The 23,642-nt window shown below is 47.5% G+C and overlaps 1 protein-coding gene across 1 annotated transcript in view; it reads left to right on the forward strand.

Annotated features, from left to right (window-relative positions):
• Positions 1–23,642, forward strand: part of LOC147722358 (uncharacterized) — a 700,192-nt gene that overhangs the window by 12,786 nt on the left and 663,764 nt on the right. Inside the window, exon 3 of the mRNA XM_086967301.1 lies at positions 16,094–16,255. Within this exon, the coding sequence (XP_086823427.1) occupies positions 16,094–16,255 (162 nt within the window). The remainder of the gene's footprint in view (positions 1–16,093; positions 16,256–23,642) is intronic.

Genomic DNA, 23,642 nt, shown 5'->3' on the forward strand with positions numbered 1-23,642 from the left:
GCTCCTGATTTTAAAGGGTTGAGACCTAATCTCATTCTTGCCTCAGGTGCCTTATATGTGCTATTGACCCACCGCAGGAACCACAGATCAAGGCCAAATCTCGCCAATACCAGGTGCAGATGGGGCCAATGGACCCGGTCTAAAGCCTTCTCTGCATATGCCGACAGGAACAAAGTTGGCTTCTGAGAATGTTGGGGCTTGTCAATAAGGTGACATAATCATCTGGTGCTGCCGCTACAACCTCTTTCGGGTGTAAATCCTGACTGATCGGGGTCCACTAGCTTCTGCATGTGTGGTGCTAAATGAGCTGCCTGTATGCTGGTAAAAAGTTTGAGAACTACATTCAGCAGCGAGATGTAGCGGTATGATGTGCATTTCTTTGGGTCCTTAACTGGCTTTGGCTGGACCCCCACCGTGGCCATGCACATGGAAGTGGATATTGTTTCTTCAGTTCTGAAGGAATTAAAGAGTCTCGTAAGTATCAGGATTAAGCTCGGGCCAGACTGAGGAAAACACATCTTCCACTGGGGCGTTGCCTGACACCAATCGCTGAATCGCCTTCAGCACCTCCTCTGGCTTGATATTCGCATCTAGCTTGTCTGCGTCCATGGTCGGGAGAGACGCAACCTCTGCCTGAGCGACATATGCCGCTGCTGCTGCCTCATCGTAGGGGTCTGCCGTGTAAAGTGCTGTGTAGAAGTTTTCAAACTCAGGAGCTATTAGGTCATCCCCCTGTACTATGTGCAGTTTCTATCTCTACTACATGGCGTTGGTGTGTTTGGGAACGTATATGGCATGGCAGCAACTTCCCAGCCTTATTCCCTCCCACATAAAAGCATTGCTTGGTGTGGAGAAGAGAATACTTAGCCCTATCAAGGTCCAGTGCCCTCAGCTGCTTGCGAGCATTGGCAAGCTGGCAGCGTACCCAGACTGCCCCCGTATTACGATGCACCATTTCGAATTCTTTAACTTGCCCTTCCAGTCGGTCCCTTTTTTCACTTCTGTCCCTGTTCAGTCTGGCCGCTATCACGAGAAACTGTCCCCGGATGACTGCTTTCAATGTGTCCCACAGTAAGTGTATGTGCGTTTGACCATCATCATTGTTCTCTAGAAAGGTTTGTATAGCCTCTTGAACCTCTTTAATGTTAGCGTTGTACGTAAGCAATTTATGGTTAAGTCTCCATATCCTGTGCGTCTGATAGTCCCCTTCTAGACAATAAAACAAAAGGACTCCACCTATATTAAAACAATAAGTGCTTGTAAAGTCACTTGATGTGCAGGTCTCCCTCCCAGGAGAAAGAAGGTCAAGATAGCAACAAAACATTATGAATACATGAGTGTGTTTTAATCAAAATTCATAAAAAAACAATTTATACATTTGCAAAGCATTTGATAATAAGACACAAAATACGTTTAATGATCCCCCACTCAGGAATGAAACATTCACACAGCTACTATCACTCCCACTCATTCATTCATTCAAGGGAACTAACATGTTTTTTTAAAAACTAATCAACAGAGGGCGAAAATCTATGAGTAGTAAAACAATACAGAAAATATGGAAGAAAATACTACTGCTTTGTCCCCCACCGGAGTCCTATTTCTGATTTGTGCCCTGATGAAGGTGAGACCTCGCTGAGGTCGCACACCGAAACGTACGTCGGCACCCCGAACGTTTCCTGGCGATACCTACGTGTATTTTTGTTTCCATATATTTTCACTGTCTCAATCTGTGGAGAAATATATTCCTTATTGTGTATATTCTATGTTATTCTGATTTCAAACATTCATTGTATCTATAAATTTAGTTTAGGTTGTATGTGCACCTTCAGCAACCCGGTGTCTGCTGTACTTCTAGGACCTGTTGCTGCACCTCCCACTGCCCCGGCCACCTTACTTGGTTATGCGATGCCTCCGGGATGGGCCCACAGCTCTCAGGTTTGCGGCCTCACATCACTGCTCAGGATGTATCCAGGTCACCGGCTCACTCTTCTGCTGTATCCTCGTGGTCCACGTTTGCCGCACCACTCTTCTGCTACTGCTTCAGCTGGGCTACTGGTGATGTGGTGCCACAGCAGCCACTGGCCAACTTCTTGGGAGCTCCCACCCCCTCATAACAGCGAAGAGGCTCCAATGCTGTTAGCGGCCTTCCGTCCTTCTAGCACCCGGTGTAGGAGAGTAGGATCTGCTTACTATGGTTACCCCCACTTTTTGCTGGTATTTCACTGTTTTTCAACTTTAGTTTGGCTTTAGGGCCCTGCTATCCAGGACCCCAGCCTAGCTGCTTCCTCTCTAAAATGATTGCATGTACATTAGTTACACTCCAGTTTGGTTACTAGGATACCCTTTTGAGTCCCCAGAATATGGTACACTATGTACTAAGGGCATTGGTACCCCAGAGGCCTACCAGGGGCTGCAGCATGTATTATGCCACCCCTGGGAAGCCTTCCAAAATGACACCACAGGACTGCTACCCCTTACTAAGATATAGGTTACCTATATCTACCTTTAATCACCGACACATATAAACCTATCAGTCACTCCTATAGCAAGCCTTATCAATCCTGAAGGCAGAGTGCTCGGTTTTGCGTGAGAGGGTGCCCATGCATGAGCTGGGCCCCTCTGCAGCTTTCAGAGCCTATTCTCTGAGGCTGTTCTGTGATGCAGCCAGATCATATACTCTTAAGTGCATTATAACCTTGCAGTAAATGCTAACTTTGGAATGGCTGCATGGAAACACCCCCCGCCAGTCCTGGTTGCGGGGGTAGAATTCCACCCTTCTAGAGGGCAAGACATGTACACACTGGACTAGCCAGTAATAGTTTAAAAGAACCCGAGCATCACAAAATGGATGCTGCATCCACAGACACGGGTCTGACCTCCTGCTGCTGGACGAAACTCCGGCTGGGGAGGCCGGGACAATAGGTTTCCTGTTACAGGGAGGTGTAACCACCTCCCAGACAGGCTTTAGTGTATTAGGGCTGGGTGGGGGCACTCAGAGAGTGCTTTTCAGACAGCACTGGGGGCACATTTGGTGTCCCTGTGCATAGCCCAGTTCAAACCGGTTGCAGGGGCTACCAGCGCGAAAGTGGACAAAGGAAATGGGTGTAGCCACCTCTCTTTCCAGACCCTCTCATAGGTGGGTCCCCAGAGTATGTCCAACACCTTTTCTTAGTATAAGTAAGGGACCCCTAGCAACAGGACTTTAAATTATACCTGGACGAAACTCTGTAGCTGAATCCTAGAACTTCGACACACTACTAACGACTAGAGGACTGAAAAATCTCCCTTGGTGTCAAGGAGTTACTACCCTGCTCAAGCAGGCACTATTGAAGGATCTTGCGGGTCTGCATTTCCGAAGCTTCTGCCGGACTCCCAAGTATTTGCAAACACAAGGTCCCAGCAAAGTTGAGACCCACAGCCCTCACGAGTGATGTGGGACCAGAACTTCTGGACACCATGCACATTTTCTAGTGCATCAACTTCCTGAGTTTTCCCAAAGTTGTGCATTGGGTTACTTGTAGCCAAGCCCCGAGCATCAACTGCACCGAAGATTGTGGGCCTACACTCAACGAGTGTTCCATGAGCCCGCTTCTTCCATTTCAGCTTGAGGCCTCTTCGTGATCCTTGGTACACCAGACTCTGTCCCCTCTGCTTTCAGGTTCTTCTCATCTTTGATCCAGGCTTGGATCACACCGAACACTTTCCACTTGGACGTCAGCAGCATTTTGCAGCGGATCTCCTTTGAAAACGATGATGAAACCCGACATGAAAAGACACCTATGCACCCGGCTTCCCTGGGTGAGGTAACTCGAGTACTCTGGTGCTCCCGTGGGTGTTGACTCGAGAACCTCCTAGTTCTAAAGGGGTTTGCTCTAAGTCCTCTTCTAAGTGTCCTTAATCTTTAAAATTCCAACCGCGACTATCCCCATAGACGTTAATGGTAATTTGCGGCTGTGTTTAGACACTGTACGCTTCCTCTTGGGTCCCCTCTGTCACTCCCATGGGTGGTTCCTGGTGGCCCCAGCGGTTCTACAGGCTCTAGGCCTGGTCTCTATGTCAGTCGTGGTTCTTATACCACTTTCTTAATATAAGGTTTGGTATGCCCCTAGGGCTCAACGTATATTGTGCTAATTTACTGAATTTACTTTTGCCTATAGCCTCATAAAGAGACTAGAGGGATGTGTTTAGAATAAATACATATATTTTATATATATACCTGGTGTGGTTCTCCTTTCATTTGGTCATTCACGAGATTATAGACTGGTAAAACAAGCTGCTTTACATTCCTTCAAGACTTAGCTTGAAGGCTGCTCTTCACAGCTACCACTAGGATAGCTTTCTATAAAGGTTGTCTTTAACCTACCATCAATAAGGGTCGTTTGGACTGGTGCAAGGTGCCCACTAGAATAGGGGACAGCATATGCCAGGCCAACTTCTCACACCCGGCACTTCTCAGGGACTACGATTGCGGTTCCTTCCTGACTCTGCTGGGCTCCAACTAAGGTACAGGCTTTTTGAGCCGGTTTGGGGGTCCCAGAGTGCCCAAATATATGCTTTATTGGGCCGTGGTGAGCGCAGCGTAGTGCTTTGCCCAGACCTCATTAGAATTCAGTGAGTTGCTTTCTAGGTTTAAGGTATATTTTCTTCCAATTGCATTTTACCACTGACATGAAGTTCTCATTGGTAGCGCATATCTCACTTCTGAAAATGATCATTTTCTGTGAAAATGGTACCTTGATATGCAACATTTTCACTGCCTATGCCCTTTGTCCCTATAACACGTAGATCTTTGATTGAGGAGTGCCTTGGTTCTGCACTATCACAAATAGATCTATTCCTTCAATTGATTTCCTTTGTAAGTATTGCTGCGCTGACGAGTGATATGAGAGAGGCACAGAGACAATAATGCACATTTCAAATGTGGTGTAGGAGTGAAGTAATACTTTTGTCTCCCACAAAGAAGAACACAAATTAATGTAGGTACTGTCCAATGAAAATTGAGATTAATGGTTCTATAAAGTCTGAGAACTCGGTGGACCACATAGGAACGTAGGAGAAATGTACCACGCTATACACAATCGATGGCACGAAGCATTACCTGGTACAGGGTATGACTAAAGAGAAGTTTTGAAGAATACTGTATGACAACCAGGCAGCAAACGGGATTCAGCAACACGTAATCAGTCTGAGTGGGGCTTTTGTTTTCATTTTTTGCTCACCATGCCACACCAGTTTAGAGCTGGCCATATGCAAGTCAGTCTTGACCCTGTGCCTCATGGGAAGGGTCTGGCCTGAACTGCCAAGCCAGGTCCTCCCTGGTTTCACCCCTCATCAGCCAGGAAAGCTTGAATCCAGTAGCACAGTGTCATGTTATGTTAATGGACTCTTATATAGCGCATGACTCACCCAGGGGCATCTCAGCGCTTACCTAGAGGATAACCAAAGAGAAGATCCAATAACGGGCAGCAGTATCAAAGACCCAGAATGAAATCAAAAAAGTTTTAAGTTGTTTTCTAAAAACCAAATAGGAGGTGGATTTACGCAAGGCTATTGGTAACGAATTCCAATACTTGGGAGCAATACATGAAAAAGCTTTGCCACCTGAGCGGCTACGATGGATACGGGGACTCTTCAAGAGTGCCAGCGAGTTTGACTTAAGATTACGCCTGGATGGGGCGGCGTGGCCAACAGCATGGCCGGTTAAGACGTGCCTTGCCGGAGCTCCTGCCGAGCTGCACCTAAATCCGTCATAAGACTTTACCCCACGAAGCACAAACGCTACTCAGCGGAGGCCACGGCACCCTGGAAGCTGGGGAGAGTGCCGCAGCAGTGAAAACACGTTGGGGTTTGCAGGAAAACGAGAATAAAATCCGACCCGGCGAAACCCTGTGAGGCCAAGATGGCAGCCGCGACGCCCGACTGGCACCGGAGCGCCTAGGAGCCCATCCGCAGCCCTACGGAGACGGAGCCCGCAAGCGGAGGCGCCGCAACGTGAAAGCCTGCTCAGCGGTATCATATAGCCTCTACCAGGTGCCCGGACGGGGGAATTGCCGAAGACCGGCCGCCTCTACCAAGATGGCGGCCGGCGCGATCGGTAACCGGTGAAGAGGAGCTGGGGCCTTTCGCTGCCGTTCCCGCTTTGATGTGAGGCCGGCGAAATCAGGGACCGGAGGAGCTGCGCTGTGGCTCGCGGGAGGAGGCGGTGACTGGCCGAGGCCGCGAGACGCGGAAGACCAGGGCACACTCGGCAGATGTGGACAACTGCACCAGTATGGCAGCGGCAGTTGGAGGACGCCCGGGGGGGAGAACAACAGCGGAGGCGGCCGGACGGTGAGAGCCTTGAATTCGCCCTCCTGCATCACCCAGCCCCCTCCCCCACTCATCCCCCCCCCCCCCCCCCCCCCCCCCCCGCCGCCGGAGCGCTGTGCACTCGCAACTTTGACGGCCTGGCCCTTTTTGAGGGAGAACTTGCACTAACAGTGGGAAGGACTGGTTTGGAGGTCCTGGGCGTCCGGTGGCACTGTAAGACGGTCCCCGCGGTTTGCCGAGGCGGCCCTTGCCCACTGTAACTGGTAGAGAGACTCAGGACCGGGACTGGAGTGTTGAGAAGAGCCACGCAGCGAAGGTTCCACCGAAAGGAGGCGCCGAGGGGCACCATATTGCACAACACCACTACCTACGGTGCTCAAAGCCGGGCAGTCACCACCTCTTGATCGGCCCTAACCACTTCTTCGACACGCCAGAAGTCGGTGGCCTGCATCCTGCTGCGGGAGCCCTTACCCGAGGAACGGGCAGCCATGGGGATAAGAGACCCGGTCCCTAAATCCACAAAGCAGGGCCCCATGGATAACTTTGCGGCGCCAAGGCACGCTGCGGAGCAGCAGTCTGTGACATCCGGAGCGCGGACAGATACGGCGATGTTGATGGAGGCCATCCAGGTGTCCAGAACTGACATCCAGGAGTCCCGGGCGGCCCTGGAGGTGAAGATTGGGGAAGTGGGCTCCGAGGTTACGCTGCTGCGACAAGATTTTCGGAATCTGACAGATAGGGTGGCCGCGACGGAAACGAGAATTAGCGAAAACGATGCATCGATATCTACCCTGAAGAAAGATATGGTGGAGCTACAGGCCTCACGCCGTCAGTTGCAGTGGAAGGTGGACGATGCGGAAGATAGATCGAGACGCAACAACCTTCGCTTTGTGGGCTTTAGGGAAGGAATTGAGGGGAAGAACATGTCCTCCTTCCTCCACGCCTGGTTGAAGACCACCTTCCCAACAGCACAGTGCTTCATCATTGAGAAGGCGCACAGGGCCCTTCTGGCCAAACCTCCGGAGGGGGCGAGACCGAGACCAGTCATAGCGCGCTTCTTGAACTATGCGGACAGAGACTTGATCTTACGAGAAGCCAGGAAGCTGGGGGAGATCAGTTTGGAGAATACGACTATAATGATTTTCCCGGACTACAGCCAAGAAGTCTCGAGACAGCGCCCATTCGACTCCGTGAAGGCAAAACTGAGGACCTTGAACATAACGTACATGCTCCTCTTCCCCGCAAAGCTCAAGGTGCTCTACAAAGACAAGTCCATCTTCTTCTCACACCAAGAGGACGCGTGGCAGTGGCTTGAGGAACGCCCTATCCTGAATAGCAGAGAGGCTGCTGGACGGGAAGCATTGGATAGATCAATGCGGGAAAGGTCGCGCTGGGAGATTCCGAAACCGCAGCGACGGATGACACGAAGGATAAAGAAATAGACACCGGCGACACCGTACCAAACCAGTGGCACAGGTGACAGGAGAGGAGGCAGTTCAACATCGCCGGGAAATGACTCAGTGGGAGGCTCTAGGTTCAGTTGCTTGCGGAATGGAATCCGTTCGGAAGGAGACGAGGAGGAAGATTCAGAGGGCCGCGCATCCGGAGGAGAGGAGGGAGATGTAATGGGAGATTCAGTGCACCCACTAGTCAAAGAAATCCAGCATTTGGAACAGGACTCATCGGGGCAGGTGCCCACTATGGACACACAGGACTCGCACTCATGAACGATGGTGCTCGGGGATCAGGGAGATTGCAGCTCGACAAAGGGGAGCACGCAAGTTGACACGCCCTTTACTGTTTTTTTAGTTTCTCTTACTGTTTTTTGGTTTGTGATGGGAGGGATGTGTGGGAGGGCGACAGGCCTTCTCCCGTGGATAGTTTGGTCCCATGTTGGGATGTGACTGGAAGACTGGAAGGGGAGGGAGGTGGGGAGGGGGGTGGGAGGGGGGGGGGGAAGGTTTTCGAAATCTCTCGAGTTGGGGCCAGAGAGGGACACGGGGGGGAGAGGGGGGACAGTTAGCGGGCAGCAGCACACCTTGATACACCACATCACTCTTCCACTACAGGGACGCACCAGAAAAGGGAGTCGCTTTACACAATGGCAAGTACATTAGACACTCCGCAATTGGGTGACAAGGGGGTCACCATCTTAACGTGGAATGTGAATGGCCTAGGGTCAAAGATCAAGAGGGGGCTTGTGAATGCCTACATCAAGAGAGTAGCGCCAGATATCATCCTACTACAGGAGACTCACCTCAGAGGCAATAAGTGTGCGTTCATAGCGAGAGGCCGCCACGTGGTACTGGCACATGCAGGGTACACATCGGACTCCAGGGGGGTGGCGAGTCTAATTAAAAAAACAGCCCCATTCAGTATCACCCACACATGGCTGGATCCTCAGGGGACTTATGTGGGCGTGCAAGGGACATGGAAAAGACGTAGGTACACTATCATTTCGGTGTATGCGCCTCCGAAACTCCAGGCGGGCACCCTCAAAGCAATCACCTCCATTCTCATTGATACAGCGGACACCATACAAATAGTAGGTGGCGATTTTAATGATGTTATGTGTGAAGCGCAGGATCGTACAGGGACTGCACGTAAAGGGGGGACACGTTCGGCTTTAGCGCAACAGATGAATCTCATAGGACTCACTGATGTCTGGAGGTGGCTCCACCCTACACAAGTGGCTTACTCTTTCTACTCAGGGGCGCACAGGGTCTTTTCAAGATTAGATTACATATTCACGTCCAGACAGAACCTAACCTCGAATGACATGGCGGAATATAAAGCGAGGGGAATCTCGGACCACTCTCCACTTTATGCACAGTTGGGACGGGAGAGGGGAAGGGGGGGACTGAATGGCGCCTAGCGGCATGGGACCTCCAAACACCGGAAATACTACGTGGAATCAGAGCCGACATTAGGGTGTACGTGGCGGAAAATGAGGGAACGGTCGACTCAGGGGTCACCTTCTGGGAGGCAATGAAGCCAGTACTGAGGGATCGAATACAGAGCAGACTGGGGGACGTACGGCGGGCACAACAAGCCGAGGTGACTAGCCTGGAAATGTCTATCTTGGCCCTAGAGGTGGAGTACCAACTGCGGAAGGAGGCAGGGACACTCAGACAACTGCTAGATACCCAAAGAAACTACAGGGAGATGGTCTCCAATGAGGCACGGACCCAATCCTTGGCAACCCTCCACCGTCTGTACGATGTCGGGGACAAGTCCGGCAAACTCCTGGCTTGTCTTAGCTGAAAGGAAAGGTCGGTGAGGTGGGTGGAACAGATCACATCGGCAGAAGGTAGGCAGGTGCACACAGATGAGGCCATAGCAGAAGTATTTGCGTCTTATTTTGAACGTTTCTATGAGGCCAAGGACCTGGGTACGGGTGAAGATGCACAGCGTTATATAGGTGACACGGAGATGCCGGTACTGTCCTCCGAGGCCTGCACGGCTTTGGAGGCTGAGGTGACACTGGAAGACATATCTGATGCCATAGCCTCACTGAAGCCGGGGAAAACGCCCGGACCGAATGGCTTTCCGGCGGAATTTTTCAAGCGGGCGACTGATCTATTGGCACGCCATTTAAAAACCCTCTTCTTGGAGGCATACCAGGCAGGGAGCCTACCAACGGACCTCGCCTTGGCCACGATCGTCCCGATCTATAAGGAGGGCAAGCCAAAGGACGAATGTGCCTCATATCGCCCCATCTCCCTCCTTAATATGGAGGTGAAGATCTTGGCCACTATTCTAGCTAAACGTCTGCGGTCAGTCATAACAGACCTCATACATATGGATCAGTCGGGGTTCTTGCCAGACAGGGCGACCAAGTTGAACCTCCTCCGCACACATAATTGGTTGCAGGAAGTCAAAGGGAGGAGTGAGCCCCATTGGTTCCTCTCCCTCGACGCGGAGAAGGCATTCGACGCGGTACACTGGCCATTTCTAATGGCGGCACTACAAAGGTTTGGGTTCGGCCCCAAGTTCCAAAAATGGGTCCGGCTCCTGTACACAGCTCCGAGGGTGCGGGTTCGGGTGAACGGGAGGCTGTCCCGCGAATTCCAGATCGGCAGGGGCACACGCCAGGGATGCCCGCTGTCCCCCCTACTGTTCACACTCACCATAGAACTTCTAGCTGTAAAGGTCAGACAGAACCCTGGGATTCGGGGCTTTTCTTGGGGAGACTCCACCTCCGCACAGGAAAAAATATCCTTATACGCAGACGACGTGGTATTGTACATCACCGAACCGGAAACTACAATCCCGGAGCTGTTCAGGGAGTTGGACGGCTTTGGTGCGAGGGCGGGTCATACCATAAACTGGCACAAATCGGTCCTCTATGACCCGCAGGGCCTGGAGCGAGGGGGGTGCCTTCCGGAGCAACTAGTACATACCCCAGAGGGCTTCCAGTACCTGGGTATATACATTACCCTGGATAGGGAACTTTCCTTTAGTAAAAATATAAAACGAATCATGGACAGCGCAACAACAGAGATGACCAGGTGGCGGCAGCTGCCGCTCACCCTATTGGGCCGAGCGGCGATATACAAAATGATTATCCTCCCGAAGTTTCTGTATGCGCTCCAGAACGAGTATTACCAGCTACCAGCTAAAACGATAACCGAAATTCACGCGGACCTTCGGGCCTTCCTGTGGTTGGGGAAACAGCCGCGAGTGGCCCTGTCGACTCTACAGCGCCATCAGTACAGCGGAGGGATCTCACTCCCCAACCTAGAGACATACTACTGGGCGGAACACCTCACTCCAATCAATGATTGGTTACACGCATCAGCAGACCACCCGACCTATGCGTTGGAAAGGTTTAAAATGTCCACCAAAAACCTATTGTACTATCTATACGGAGGGGCGGTGCGGGCATCGTTTCTACCGGCCACGGTGATCACACTGAACGCTTGGAACAAGGCTACTAGATGTATGGGGTGGGACAAGAAGCCTACCCGATAGACGCCGCTGTGGCACTGCCAATGGTTGAGAGAACTCAGTAAGCTGCGCGGCTTCCGGAGGTGGGATGATATAGGAATCTCAACAATTGGGGATGTGATGGCAAAGGGTGAGCTAAAGTCCTTTCAGGTGCTTAGAGACGAATTTGGGCTGCACAACACTCAGTTCTACAAATATACACAGTTGAGATATGCATGGAGGGCACAAAACATCACGCTCGCAGATATTCCGGAGTATATCACCGTTGGAGGGTAGGCTGCTTCAGGAGCAGGTCATGGGCCGGGCGGTATCCCTCACATATAAAAGCCTGACAAACCACATGCTGGGCGACCTGGCAGGGCTAAGGAGAGCATGGGAGGCAGACGTGGGAGAAATGGAAGATCTGGACTGGGAGATCGTCCTCATGCATCCCCGTGAGGTGGCGATTAAATCGAGGCTACGCATCCAACTGAATGTGCTCCACAGAACCTATTTTGACAGGGTTCGCCTCCTTAAAATGGGGAGAATAGCAGACCTGACATGCCTTAGGTGCCGCCACCAACGAGGGGATTTTTTCCACACGATTTGGGCATGCGACATCATACAAACATATTAGAGGCACATATTCACAGAACTAGATGAGGTCCTGGGAGTGGCTCTGACGCGCGACCCTAAATTAGCGTTATTGGGCATGACAACCGAGGTGGACCTGCCACGCCCCCTGCTTATCTTCTTGGTACTCACATTGGTGGTGGCAAAAATGGACATTGCAAAATATTGGGGGGCGGCGGAAATGCCAGACATAGAGGAATGGAGGAGGGGCCTGTACTTGTATATGGCCGCAGAAAGAGTGACTTATAAAGCCAGAGACTGCCCCAAAAAGTTCCGGAGAGTGTGGGCAAAATGGAGGCAATACAATGGTTTGGAGGGGGGCCAATAAGGGAAAGAGCTGAGGGGCGGGAGGGCCCAGAACACAGTGGATCTGTCAGAAGTAACAGCGTGAGCCATGTGAAGATCGACTAATCACGCTATTGTGAGGGGGATGGCTGGACTCCTTGATCGGGAGGATGTAAGGTTGGTCCTGGGGAGTGGGGGGTGGGTAGGGGGTGTATGCTGCTTTTTGATGTGTTGTTTTTTGTTCATGTTGTGGATATACTTGACAAACTAAGAATTGTGGAACCAAAAAGTTGTGCAAACAGCGGACAGAGGCGGAATGTTGACGCCCTGCCGGCTGCTGATTATCCCGTTGCCTATACTTACTGATGCAACAATAAAAATAAATTTAAAAAAAAAAGTTACGCCTGGATATCTGCTTACAGAGATTATTTTGCAGATAGCCAGGGCCCATTCCATTGATTGCTTTAAAAGTGAGGCAACAGATCTTAAAAAAATATCTTTTTTTCACTGAAAGCCAGTGAAGCTCTCCGAGCAAGGGGAGTGATGGAGATCCTGGGGGACGGTTTAGGACCATCCTCGCTGCAGTATTTTGGATAACTTGAAGGTTTTTTTTTAAAACAAATTTTATTGTCAGATTGCACAAGGAATGCAAAAACAGTCTTGACCCTGTGCCTCATGCGAACAGTCCAGCATACTGCCAAGTCAGGTCCTCCCTGGACCAGAAACAAGCATCCTAGGAATGGTTTAGGGGTTTCACCCCTCATCCGCCGGAATAGCTTGAATCCAGTGGCACACTGAGCCTGGGGGCCACGTCTGGGCATACCCGGCGCACTTAGCGGGAGAAAGCAAAAGACACACAATTGATAGACGGAGTGCTGAACAAATCAAAACATTCTCCCCCAGTCAACAGATCTGAGTTTAATCCATCATTCTTTTGCTCACCATGCCACCCCAGTTTAGACCTGGCCAAATGCAAATCAGTCTTGACGCTGTGCCTCATGGGAACAGTCCAGCCGAACTGCCTAGCCATCCTGACTGATGAGGGATGAAACCCCGAAACCTGTCCTAGGATGCCTGTTTCCAGCCGACGGAGGACCTGGCCTGGCAGTTCGGGCTGGACTGTTCCCATTGGACTGATTTGTATATGGCTGGGTTCAAACTCTGGTGGCATGGTGAGCAAAAGAATGATGGATTAAACCCAGATCTGTTGACTGGGGGTGAATGTTTTGATTTGTTCAGCATTCCGTCCATCAAACTGGAATGGCATGGTGAGCAAAAAAGATGGATGTAGGCCCAGATCTCTGTATTTTTTCCTTCTAGACCAATGAAGGACAAGGTGACCATCAGTTGATTTCCCTATTTGGGTTTGCCTTGTGCGATAGAGTGGACCCCGGAAGGGAAAAGCAAACAAAGGCCCTGACACACAGGGAGAAAACTTGCTGTGCGTCAGAAACATTATAGTTTTTTTAGGTGATGAACAGAAGGCTATAGAGATGACTGGCAAGTAGGTGGGTACGGTGGCAGCTGGCACAGATTGATGGTGTGAGGCGGGGAGGCGGGGGGACAGGGACGAGAGGCAAATAAAAAATAAAATTCAACGTACCTCCTCGCTGTGTCCTCCCTCACCATGTCCCCCTCGTCACGTCTCTCCTCTGGCTGGAACAAGACACAAGAAGAAACCAGACGGAGGCTCCTTTGAGCCAATCACAACACTGCATTGCAGCATCGTGATTGGTATGAGCGCCAAACCACAGCGCTTAGATGGGGACAAGGAGTCTGGGCATGTTCTCCACTCAGGCTATTGCTGCCTGGGTGGAGAACATGCTAAGTGCGCATTAATGTTTGGCCAGCCCCAGAGGGCCGCCCAACCATTCATGCGCATTTTAGGGACTGTAAACCACTCCTCCCCTCCCCTGCTCTGTCAGCAGAGCAGCCCTGCCCCGCCTAACAAAGCTGCCGTTCCTGCAACAAGAAAAAAAAAATGATAATAACTCTCAGTTATAATCATTTTCTTTTTCCTTCCACTGCTGAAAAGCAGTGGGGAGAATCATTTCCGCCTTAGCGGAGAAGCCGCCACTGGGTGGGTATGTCTAATTATGGCCGTCGGCCTCTGGTGGGGTTCAGGGCAAAGCCAGAGCCTCCTTCAACCCAGCAGGCAGGCAATATCCCATTGTTTAATTGATTGAGACTCTTAATCTCCCACAACCGCTTTGAATTGTAAATATGTAAAATGTAATGCAGTTGTAAATAAGTGAAATATAATTGTGCAGCACAAGTATGTACACTAACTTGTGTCTCATCACCAACCTCTCAAAGTACTTCCGTGCTCCGAGCTAGGTTACGATATACCACTATCAATGCTAGTGTTTTCATGCATGTTATCTTTTTATCGAGTTTTTAAATGTTTAAATTTGCAGTGTCTCAGTTCTACGTATGTGTATGTTTTCTGTTGATTAACACAATCCAATACATACATAATGTTTTATATTCGCTGAATATTTGTAACCTGGCAATGTATTGTGGAAAATACATTTATGATGAACTATAGTTTAAAAAATGCACCACGCATCAATCGCTTAAAAGCTTTACTTTCAGCTAAAAAGGAATGCAGGGAAACTGTTCTGTCACGCATTTGTTCATGATTAACCCCCAGATGCATCAAGCATCCATTTTGTGATTCCTTATTAGCGAAAAATAAGGAATCGCTAATAAGGAATATCAAAATGCTATGCAAGAAGAAATCACTTTAAAAATACCGATTTCTTTAAATTCCTTAATTGCGACTCGCGAATTGCGACTCGCAATTAAGGAATACCTCCCCATTCATTCCTATGGGCCTAGAGGCCCATAGGAATAAATGGTAAGACATTCTCAATTTGCGAATTGCAATTAGCGAATCGCAAAATGAGAATGCGATTTCAAGGGTGCAGGGCTGTCCAAAGGACACCCTGTTGCACCCCTGAAATTGATCTGTGCCCTTAGGGCCTGTGTGTGCGCAACATGAAACTTAAAAAAATGCACTTTAGTGCATTTTTCAAAGTTTTTGCAAATTACCATGAAGTTGAACTTCATGGTAATTTGCGAGCCCTATTAGCGAAATCGCTATTTTTCAAACTGTAATGAATTGCATTTAAGGAATCTCAATTTGAGATTCCTTAAATGCAAGTAATCGCAATTTTCGAATTCTTAATTTGCGATTTTTGCATTTGGGATGATGCATCCTAAATGCAAAAATACCGGTCGCAAAGGGGCAGATTCTGAGAATCTGCCCGTTTGCGAGCGGTTTTTAGCTTTATGCATCTGGGCCAAACCCCCAGATGCATCAAGCATACATTTTGCGATTCCTTATTTGCGAAAAATAAGGAATCGCAAATAAGGAATTTGCAAAAAGCAATGCATCAAGAAATTACCAAACAAAATGCGATTTCTTAAAATTCCTTAATTGTGACTCGCAAATTGCGACTCGCAATTAAGGAATACCTCCCCATTCATTCCTATGGGCCTAGAGCCCCATAGGAATGAATGGAAGACAATCTCAATTTGAGATTCCTTAAATGCAAGTAATCGCAATCTAGCGAATTCTCAATTTGCGATTTTTGCATTTGGGATGATGCATCCCAAATGCAAAAATACCGGTCGCAAAGCGGCAGATTCTGAGAATCTGCACCTTTGCGAGCAGATTTTTGTTTGATGCATATGGGCCTAAGTCTGCACCCTGATTTGTTTTCTATTGCATATCACATTAGCCAAGAAAGCCTTGATGTTGTGCAACAATATATACTAAACTAAATGGATGCTTGAGTAATATTAATACTAAATGAAAAGGATGTGTGAGTGATATTAACATCTTCTTACAGTAATTGCATGTTTAAGTGAACTAGTTTTGGTTTCTCTGTGTGTTTTATACATTTAGGGCTTTTCTTTTGTCTTGCAGCTTCACACTCCAGCAACTGGTTTCAATCTTGGCGATCCCAATAATTATTTGCTAGAAACTCCCTACAATAATCTCCATGATCCCCATCTGTCTGCGTTTTACAAACGCAAAAGGATGCTTCAGAAATTGAAACGGGGTGGATTTATCACAGATGATAACAAGGTAAGACACCACTTACTCTCAAATAAAAACGTAAGGTTTGAGACAGAGATTTCTAATTTTAGGACTAGTGCCTACAGAAGTATCTCAATTTCCAGTTTCTAAATAAAGTACTGGAATGAGGTTATTAATTTCGGAAGGGGTGCACCAAATGACATTTAATTTCCATATCATACGTGCATTTTCTATGTTATTCTACAATGATCCTACAATCACCTGTCTCTGTGAACCTCCAGGACAGAGGTGACCTCACCAGCGCTTAAACTAGGGCCTGCTCCTGTCAGAACAGGTAATCCGTGGCCCACTGTTCCTCACACCGTGGTAGACAACATCATCCTATTACTTACTTTTCTTCTGGATCCCTGTACTTTAACCTCGGGGGTAGTACCATCGGAGACCTGTTTTCCCCCTGTGGGGCATCTATGATGCTCTCATCCACTGGTTCTTTTCTCGCATTTGTCAACTCACTGACAAGGATGCAATCTATATGCACAGCTACCTTCATTTAGGCAGTCATACATCCATGTTGTCCCCCGTTCCTTCTCCTCCGGTTCTTTCCCTGAAGATACTGTTCTGGGGTATCCAGCTGTCCACCACCCGGACCATCTGACATAGGTATCCTACCGAGCAGTGACAGGAACCCCATTCCCTCTGGCACTCTGGAAGTGCTTCCTAGAGCTCTTAGGGATAATCAGCTTATCTTCTGGCCCCACCTACTAACAAAGGGACACTAGGCCATGCTTTACCCTTTCTCCTGAGAGTCACCTCTTCCTAGCACTACACTAGCCTTCATGCAGAGTGCCCACTACTGAGTGCTTTTCTGTGGCATGAGGAATTTCCCTTCTTGTGATCTGACTGATGACAATTAAAGCACTAGCCCCTCTCAAAGGGCGTACCCCCTAGGTTCCTACCTTCCTGGTTGTATTAAGTGAGTTGGGGCACTCTTCCGTTGTCAGAAATGTGGGGCCAAAAAGAGGTCTCTTTTTTAACTTCCTACAGGGAGCCTGACCCACCCTTCTTGCAGTCAACCTCTGGGACCCTCTTGAAGATTCTGCTTCTAAGCCAGGTGTCCCATGTTCCCTCAGATCAGTGTGCTGGGAATCAATTAGGTGCTAGTGCAACTCTTTATAACAGTGACTTAAAATGTGCTCGCGCATAATCAAATTCTACAACTCATCAATGTCAGTTAGCATGCTCTCCTTCACCCTCCCTCCAATACTTTATTAGACTCAGCAACAATTCTCCTCCAAGACTCTTGTGACTGCTTAGGGGTGTCAGGCGATCGTTTTTGGAGTGAGACAAACCTTGCAAAGGTGGATGGCCATCATGGGTTGGTTCTAAACCTGCGGTGATGCCTCCATGGTCAACAGTATGTCCCTTTCCTTGGTGGGTACATGCTTCCACAGGCTACCCTTTAAACCCCCTGAATTACTATGTGCATTACAACCTCATAAACAGTGAGCCACTTGTCTATGTTATCTCCAAACACATAGCTTGGCACAAGATCTTCAGTATTACTGCCAACATCCTCCCTGAATGCTTGCCTCCTCTCAGGGCCCAGTATGGTTTCTTACTTCTCCAAGGCCAACCCTTTCCCCTCGAAAATCCTCCTCTTGCATTGATGTCTCCTCAACTTTATCCTCATTCTCCCTTGAGGTTATCTTTTCTTGTTGGGCCTATTTAAAACTTTCTTTAACGTTTCATTTCTGTCCCATTTTAATCTTCCCTGCTTTGCACATCACCTTAATTCCCACCATAGTATGACCAGCCAGAGCAGACAAATCCACCCGCATTTTCTGGAAGGAAAAAATCAAGAAGCCAGCATTTGGTCAAAAATGGAAAAAAAAACGATTAAAAAAAAGACACAGATTTTATCCCAGAAGAGGGTCGACCAATCTTGAGAGAGATCTGATTTCCATGCGAGTTCAATTTTGGATTTTGTTCTATCCATCGTATAGCGGAAAGAATTATAAAGAGCAGAAACAGAGGGAGAGGATTCTATTAATAAGGAAGTGGATTTACGATCCAGAGGAATATCCTTGGTAGGTGATAATAATACCCAAACTTTATTTTTTGTAGAACCGGATTTTATTTACCCCTCTTGCACCCTCACGTTTTTCACCAGACTCTTCTCCTACTTGCTGGTCCTGCCCTTGCCCTTCCGCAGACTTAAAACACATGTTGTTTGATTGTCCTCACATTTCCGAGTTTTGGAAACTGGTTTGGACTCAAATACAAAAGATTTTTCAGTTTCAGATTTCTTTTTCCCCATCTTGTACTTTTCTAGGTTCTCTCTCACCTGACCTCCCCCAGTCTCCACGTCATTACCTACTCCTTCACCTTTTGATTGCTGTTGCTTTTCATGTCATCACTTCTAATTGGAAACAGGCTGCAAATGTTTCTTATCGATCCTGGTGGAATGCAGTTTGTTTTCATCACCGATTGGATACCAATTATGTAACCCCCACTTCCCTGGCAATCAAACGAGATCTGACTTGGCTTCCTTTGGTAACCTATCTTTCATCTTCTGCCCCAGTAAGTACTTCTCCGAATCCTGACACAGTTGAGGTGCACAAACCACCATGACTTTCCCATTGCCTTTTTATTCAATATGATATTTCCAAGGTAAAGACTGTGATGTTGATCCATACGTATTTTCTTTGTTCATGTAACGCACATGTTCATTGTATTCTTGCCTTTCATAAGACTTTATTGTGATACTTAATTCCTGTCTGTATTTTAAGCTTGTTAAAGTTCTCCATTAAGCTATGCTTTATTGTCATATCCATTTTCCTGTTTTTTCCTTTTCCTCTTCCCCCCATCCTTCAATAAAATCAAACTTAAAAAAAAGGACACAAATCCTTCTTGCCCACTAGACAACAAAAACAATTTCTGGCCTCTAAGTCTGGAATTGAGTTTTTTTTATTTCTAACCATTAAAAGTGAGTGGTAACTGCTGGTTGAAGTCCTGATTTGCCGCTGAACATCAATGTCGAGAATAGGATTATTAATTTGAGAGGGGGCTACCCCTACCAAACCAATAAATCCACTGTGTTTAGGCCAGAATAAAGTTGGAAAAAATCTATCTCTGCTCAATCAAGTACAGCTATAGCACGAGCAGCATGCAAAACCTAGAGACGTGCATGTTAAATTCATGTAGTACCAAGAAAATGAAAGTAAAGTACAATAAAATTCCAAAACCAATTTAGGAAAATAGAGAAACTTTAGATGAGCATAAAGATACCAAGAAAATTAAAACAGTGTAAGGGGAACTGAAGATAGAACAATCTAAGGCTTAGATTGAAGAAAAACAAAAATAAAAACGATAAGAAAAAGTAAAGCTCCATTTAATAGTCACTGTTTGCCGTTGGCAGGGGACCCAGCTATGATTTTAGGCCCAACCTCAGTGGAGCAGAGTTTAGGGGCACCAAGGTGTGATCCAAGTCAAAAGGTTTATCTTTGGACTTAGTCTCTGAAATGGAAGCAAGGTCCAAGGCTGTGACCGGTGTTGGTCCATCAAAGTTGGGTACATCGTTGTTGAGCTCCAGCTGAAGCAGTTGTTTTTAGTGCCACAAGCTCCTAGAAAGGGAAAGTCCTGCATTTTGTAACTACAAAGGTCTCTTCATGGGACTGATAGATGTGCCACCTAACCCCAGTCCAAAATGTTACTTTTGGACTTGGTCACCTTTTTCAAAGTTAAAATGCTCCAGCAGGGCAAGCCCAGTACTTCATAAAAATCTGATAACTTTGCCACAAACCAGTTTTTGGTGCAGCAAATAGCTCAAAGTGGGACAGACATGGTTTTCTTACCACCTCGGTGCAACCATCCTGGGAAAGCCTCAGCACCTTGTACCAGTTCTCCAATGATGGTAATAGTGGCTAAGTCCAATTTGTTTTCAAATTGCTGCAACAATTCTCCCTGTCAGTTCTACAGCACCAGCTCCTTAGGGCAGGCTTCTAGGCACCGGGGCCACATTTACTTATTTTTGGCATAGGTCAGTGCCACAAGCCTTCCAGCTGCGCTTCCCTATGTCAAAAGAAAAGGGCAAGAATGCACCATATCTATGAGACACTCTGCATTCCTGTCCTCTTTTACTGCGTTAGAGCACAAATGGTCGTCGTGCACCAATGCTGGCTCCCCTTATCGCAGTTGGAGGTAACACAGTGACTTGCACTGAGTTGCCACACACCATAACTACGTGGCCATGAAAAGCCACTCAGAGTGGCTTTACGTGGCCTTGTAGACATGGCTCTGCTGTGTGCACGGCTGGAGAGTCATTAACTCCTTCGACGCTCATGACGAGCTCAGCTCGTCATGATGTACACCTCCATACACTCATGACGAGCTGAGCTCGTCATGAACAATGGGAATTATCAAAGATCAGCACAGGAGGAAAATAACACTAGCATCGATGGTGTTAATAGTGACATTCTGGCAGCGCACAGGGCTTGCAAATGAGCCCCGATTTCTCTCTCCAGCCTTGTCGCCTGCATCATCCAGTCCCCCTGTGGCCACTTGGGTGTTTTTGGAGTCCGGAGTAGTTCTGTTTTTTGTGTCCCTTATGAGTCAAATGAAGGCCAACCATTTGATCCCTGGAGAGAAGTTCCAATCCCCGGGTGCCAGCAGGATTCAAGAGTGTTTGAATCTTTAAGTTAGTCCTCTTTTTCCAGCAGGAGTCAAGACTACTCTTTGAGCAGCCCCTTTTTCATCAGATTGAGGCTTCTCAGTTTGAGGAATGTTCAGATCAGGTAGTGGTTGAGATGCCTGATTTATTATGTGCACTAGCCAGTGATTGGACAGATTCTACACCCAGTCCTAACTATTTTCTCACAGTCCTCCAACTCCTTTTGCATTGTTTCCTCTTTGCCTTACTGTAAAATTACCCAGGAGTCCATGTTTCAAGATGGTAGAATCCATCTGCCATAACCTGCCACCAGCTCTTTAGCCTCTCACCTATTTAGGTGAGCTCGTACCCTATTTGTACCCTATTTGAAACAGTGAAAACTGGCTCTCTACCCTGGTAAGACTGGAGCCTGACTGTCTGGGAAAGTCCTTAGGAATTAACAGGTGGAGCCCTACCTAGCATCTCCAAGCCACAAGAGGTTGTTCTAAAGCTGCTCTTGTTTTGTCAGTTGTTTCTGTTCACTGCTGCGTGGTCAGCAGTTACCACAAATCTGCTCTTCCTAGGCGCAGAATTGGACTAGTGTCATCTTATCTGGAGTTGTTAACTCTCCTATCCAAACATGTGTATTCCAGTACCTGGAGGTGGGAGGAGTGGGTGAATTTGTTTAAGCCAGTTACTTTTTAACGTAAGTTTTCAAACATCTTATTTCACCATTATATTACACTTTGAAATATGGGTAGGAAATAATATTTAGCCATTATTCTAGTATCTCTCTAAACAGCAAATGAAATAAAGATTATAATCCGATCTAAGCCTGTTCACGGAAAAGTCTAGCAATGTCTACACAATGAAATAGTATTGGGTTTTATTTCGGTGTGAGCGCACACTAACCCTAATATGTAATGTGCCCTACTTATAAATATTAGAACAGTGCCCTGCGGGCTTACAAGACTTACTTAAAGGGTGACTCATGAGTATTTATAAAAAATAGGCTTTCCCACATGACAAAGGTACTTTTCCATGCCATGTGTGGTCCTCCTGGCAGACATGTATTTTTGTCTTATATGTGGGTGATGTAAATTCACATTCCAACCCACATATGACATTTAACTTCCATGCCATAGGTGCAGTTTTTGTGCTGTCTAGAATGATCTTACATGACAGTTAAATAGACCAATTGGGTGAAACCAGTTTTACCACTACAATTTTAGGGCCAGAGCCCGTACAATGCGGCACTGATTAGAAGTGCGACAGGGCTTAAATAGGGCCCAAGTAAAGACGAAACAGCTAGCTACCACCTCTAAAACATTCCTTTTTCGCTCTGAATTAGAGACAGAATTAACTACTCATCAGCCTCATGTTTTTCCAAAATTTTATCTAGAAATACTTACTTGTATACATACAAACAGGAGCTTTGGGCAGCCCTCTTCATTCACTAATCTTATCAGATGCCATTCACATATTTCTTTCACCCTTTGCAGTATACATCATAGGACACAGAGTCAGCCTACTTCATCCATAAAATGTCTTGCACTGTTGAAATTAGAGAACAGAAAACGTGTCAGGACTATTTTCTGCATGTTGGGTTTTTGTGAGGTCACATACAGCCCTTCAAAATCACTCAAATGATATGGCTTAGCCTTTCAGCTTCTTTGGCCCTTTTGGAGGACCCTAGAGAGCTCTTGATCTAACTTTTTTTTTTTATTGAAAACCTTTATTTCGATAGAAGAAATACATTTGCAGGCCTACAACCACATGGGCCGGCCGTCGCTAAAACGAAACGGAAACTCAAAATTGCACTGTTACACAGCTCTTCAGCCGACAGCCCGGAGCCCGGCAGCGATTCAGCATATTATTCTTAAGAGTCCTGTGGTGGTAAGCAGGATGAATTCAAGGTTTCACATTTTAAATATGTATAAATAAACAATGAAAAATGAAACTGAAAAAACAAGCGAGGCAAAAAGAGACTATACGGTGAGTGTCCGTCCCAGGGGGGGAGAGCCGTAACAGAAAATGATATATGCAATGTAGATAGATGAGATCTTGGGAGGGGGAGGGCGGGAGCGAGTGATCACAGCATCAGCAAGAATATACACTAAACAAGGAATGTTCGGCTACGGGGACAGCGGTATTTCCGGAATATCTACAAGAGGAGGAGTACAGACCTCCCCGCGGTAGAGGTTCCATTGATTCCATATTCTCCCTCACTTCCTAGGTCTACCACGTGCAACATATACGGTTTTCTTCCTAAACATGCACCAATCCATGTTTTCCTTCCAAGCTGAAGTTGTGCGATGTCTCTTTTAGCTACCATGTTCCCAAGGGTAGCCCATTGCATCTGTGCCACATTATAATCGTTTGGTTCCCACACATTCAGTAAACAGCGTCGGGCCTCCGGCAACAACAAAACTCCTGAAACCTCTTCCATGACAGCATGCACACGATTCCAAAACACCACCACATCAGGGCACTCCCATATGTTATGGAGGAAGGTAGCAATCAAACCACACCCACGCTTGCGCAACCCATCCACAGAATAACCCATATGCAGCAGCCGGGGACCGGTTATATAGATACGATGTAGGATTTTTAATTGCACCAGCCGGAGACGGGCCGGAATCGCGACCTCTTTAGGAGAAGATATCGGAGCCTGCCAATCTTCATCATCCAACTCCAGTCCATCGCCGGTCCAAGCACCCCGAAGCTGCAAAAGCAAATCCGATCGATCGTTAGTTTTTTGTATATTAGGGAAATAGTGCTATCCGG

The sequence above is a fragment of the Lissotriton vulgaris genome, chromosome 4_1, assembly GCF_964263255.1.
Source record: "Lissotriton vulgaris chromosome 4_1, aLisVul1.2, whole genome shotgun sequence".
Taxonomy (NCBI): Eukaryota; Metazoa; Chordata; class Amphibia; order Caudata; family Salamandridae; genus Lissotriton; species Lissotriton vulgaris.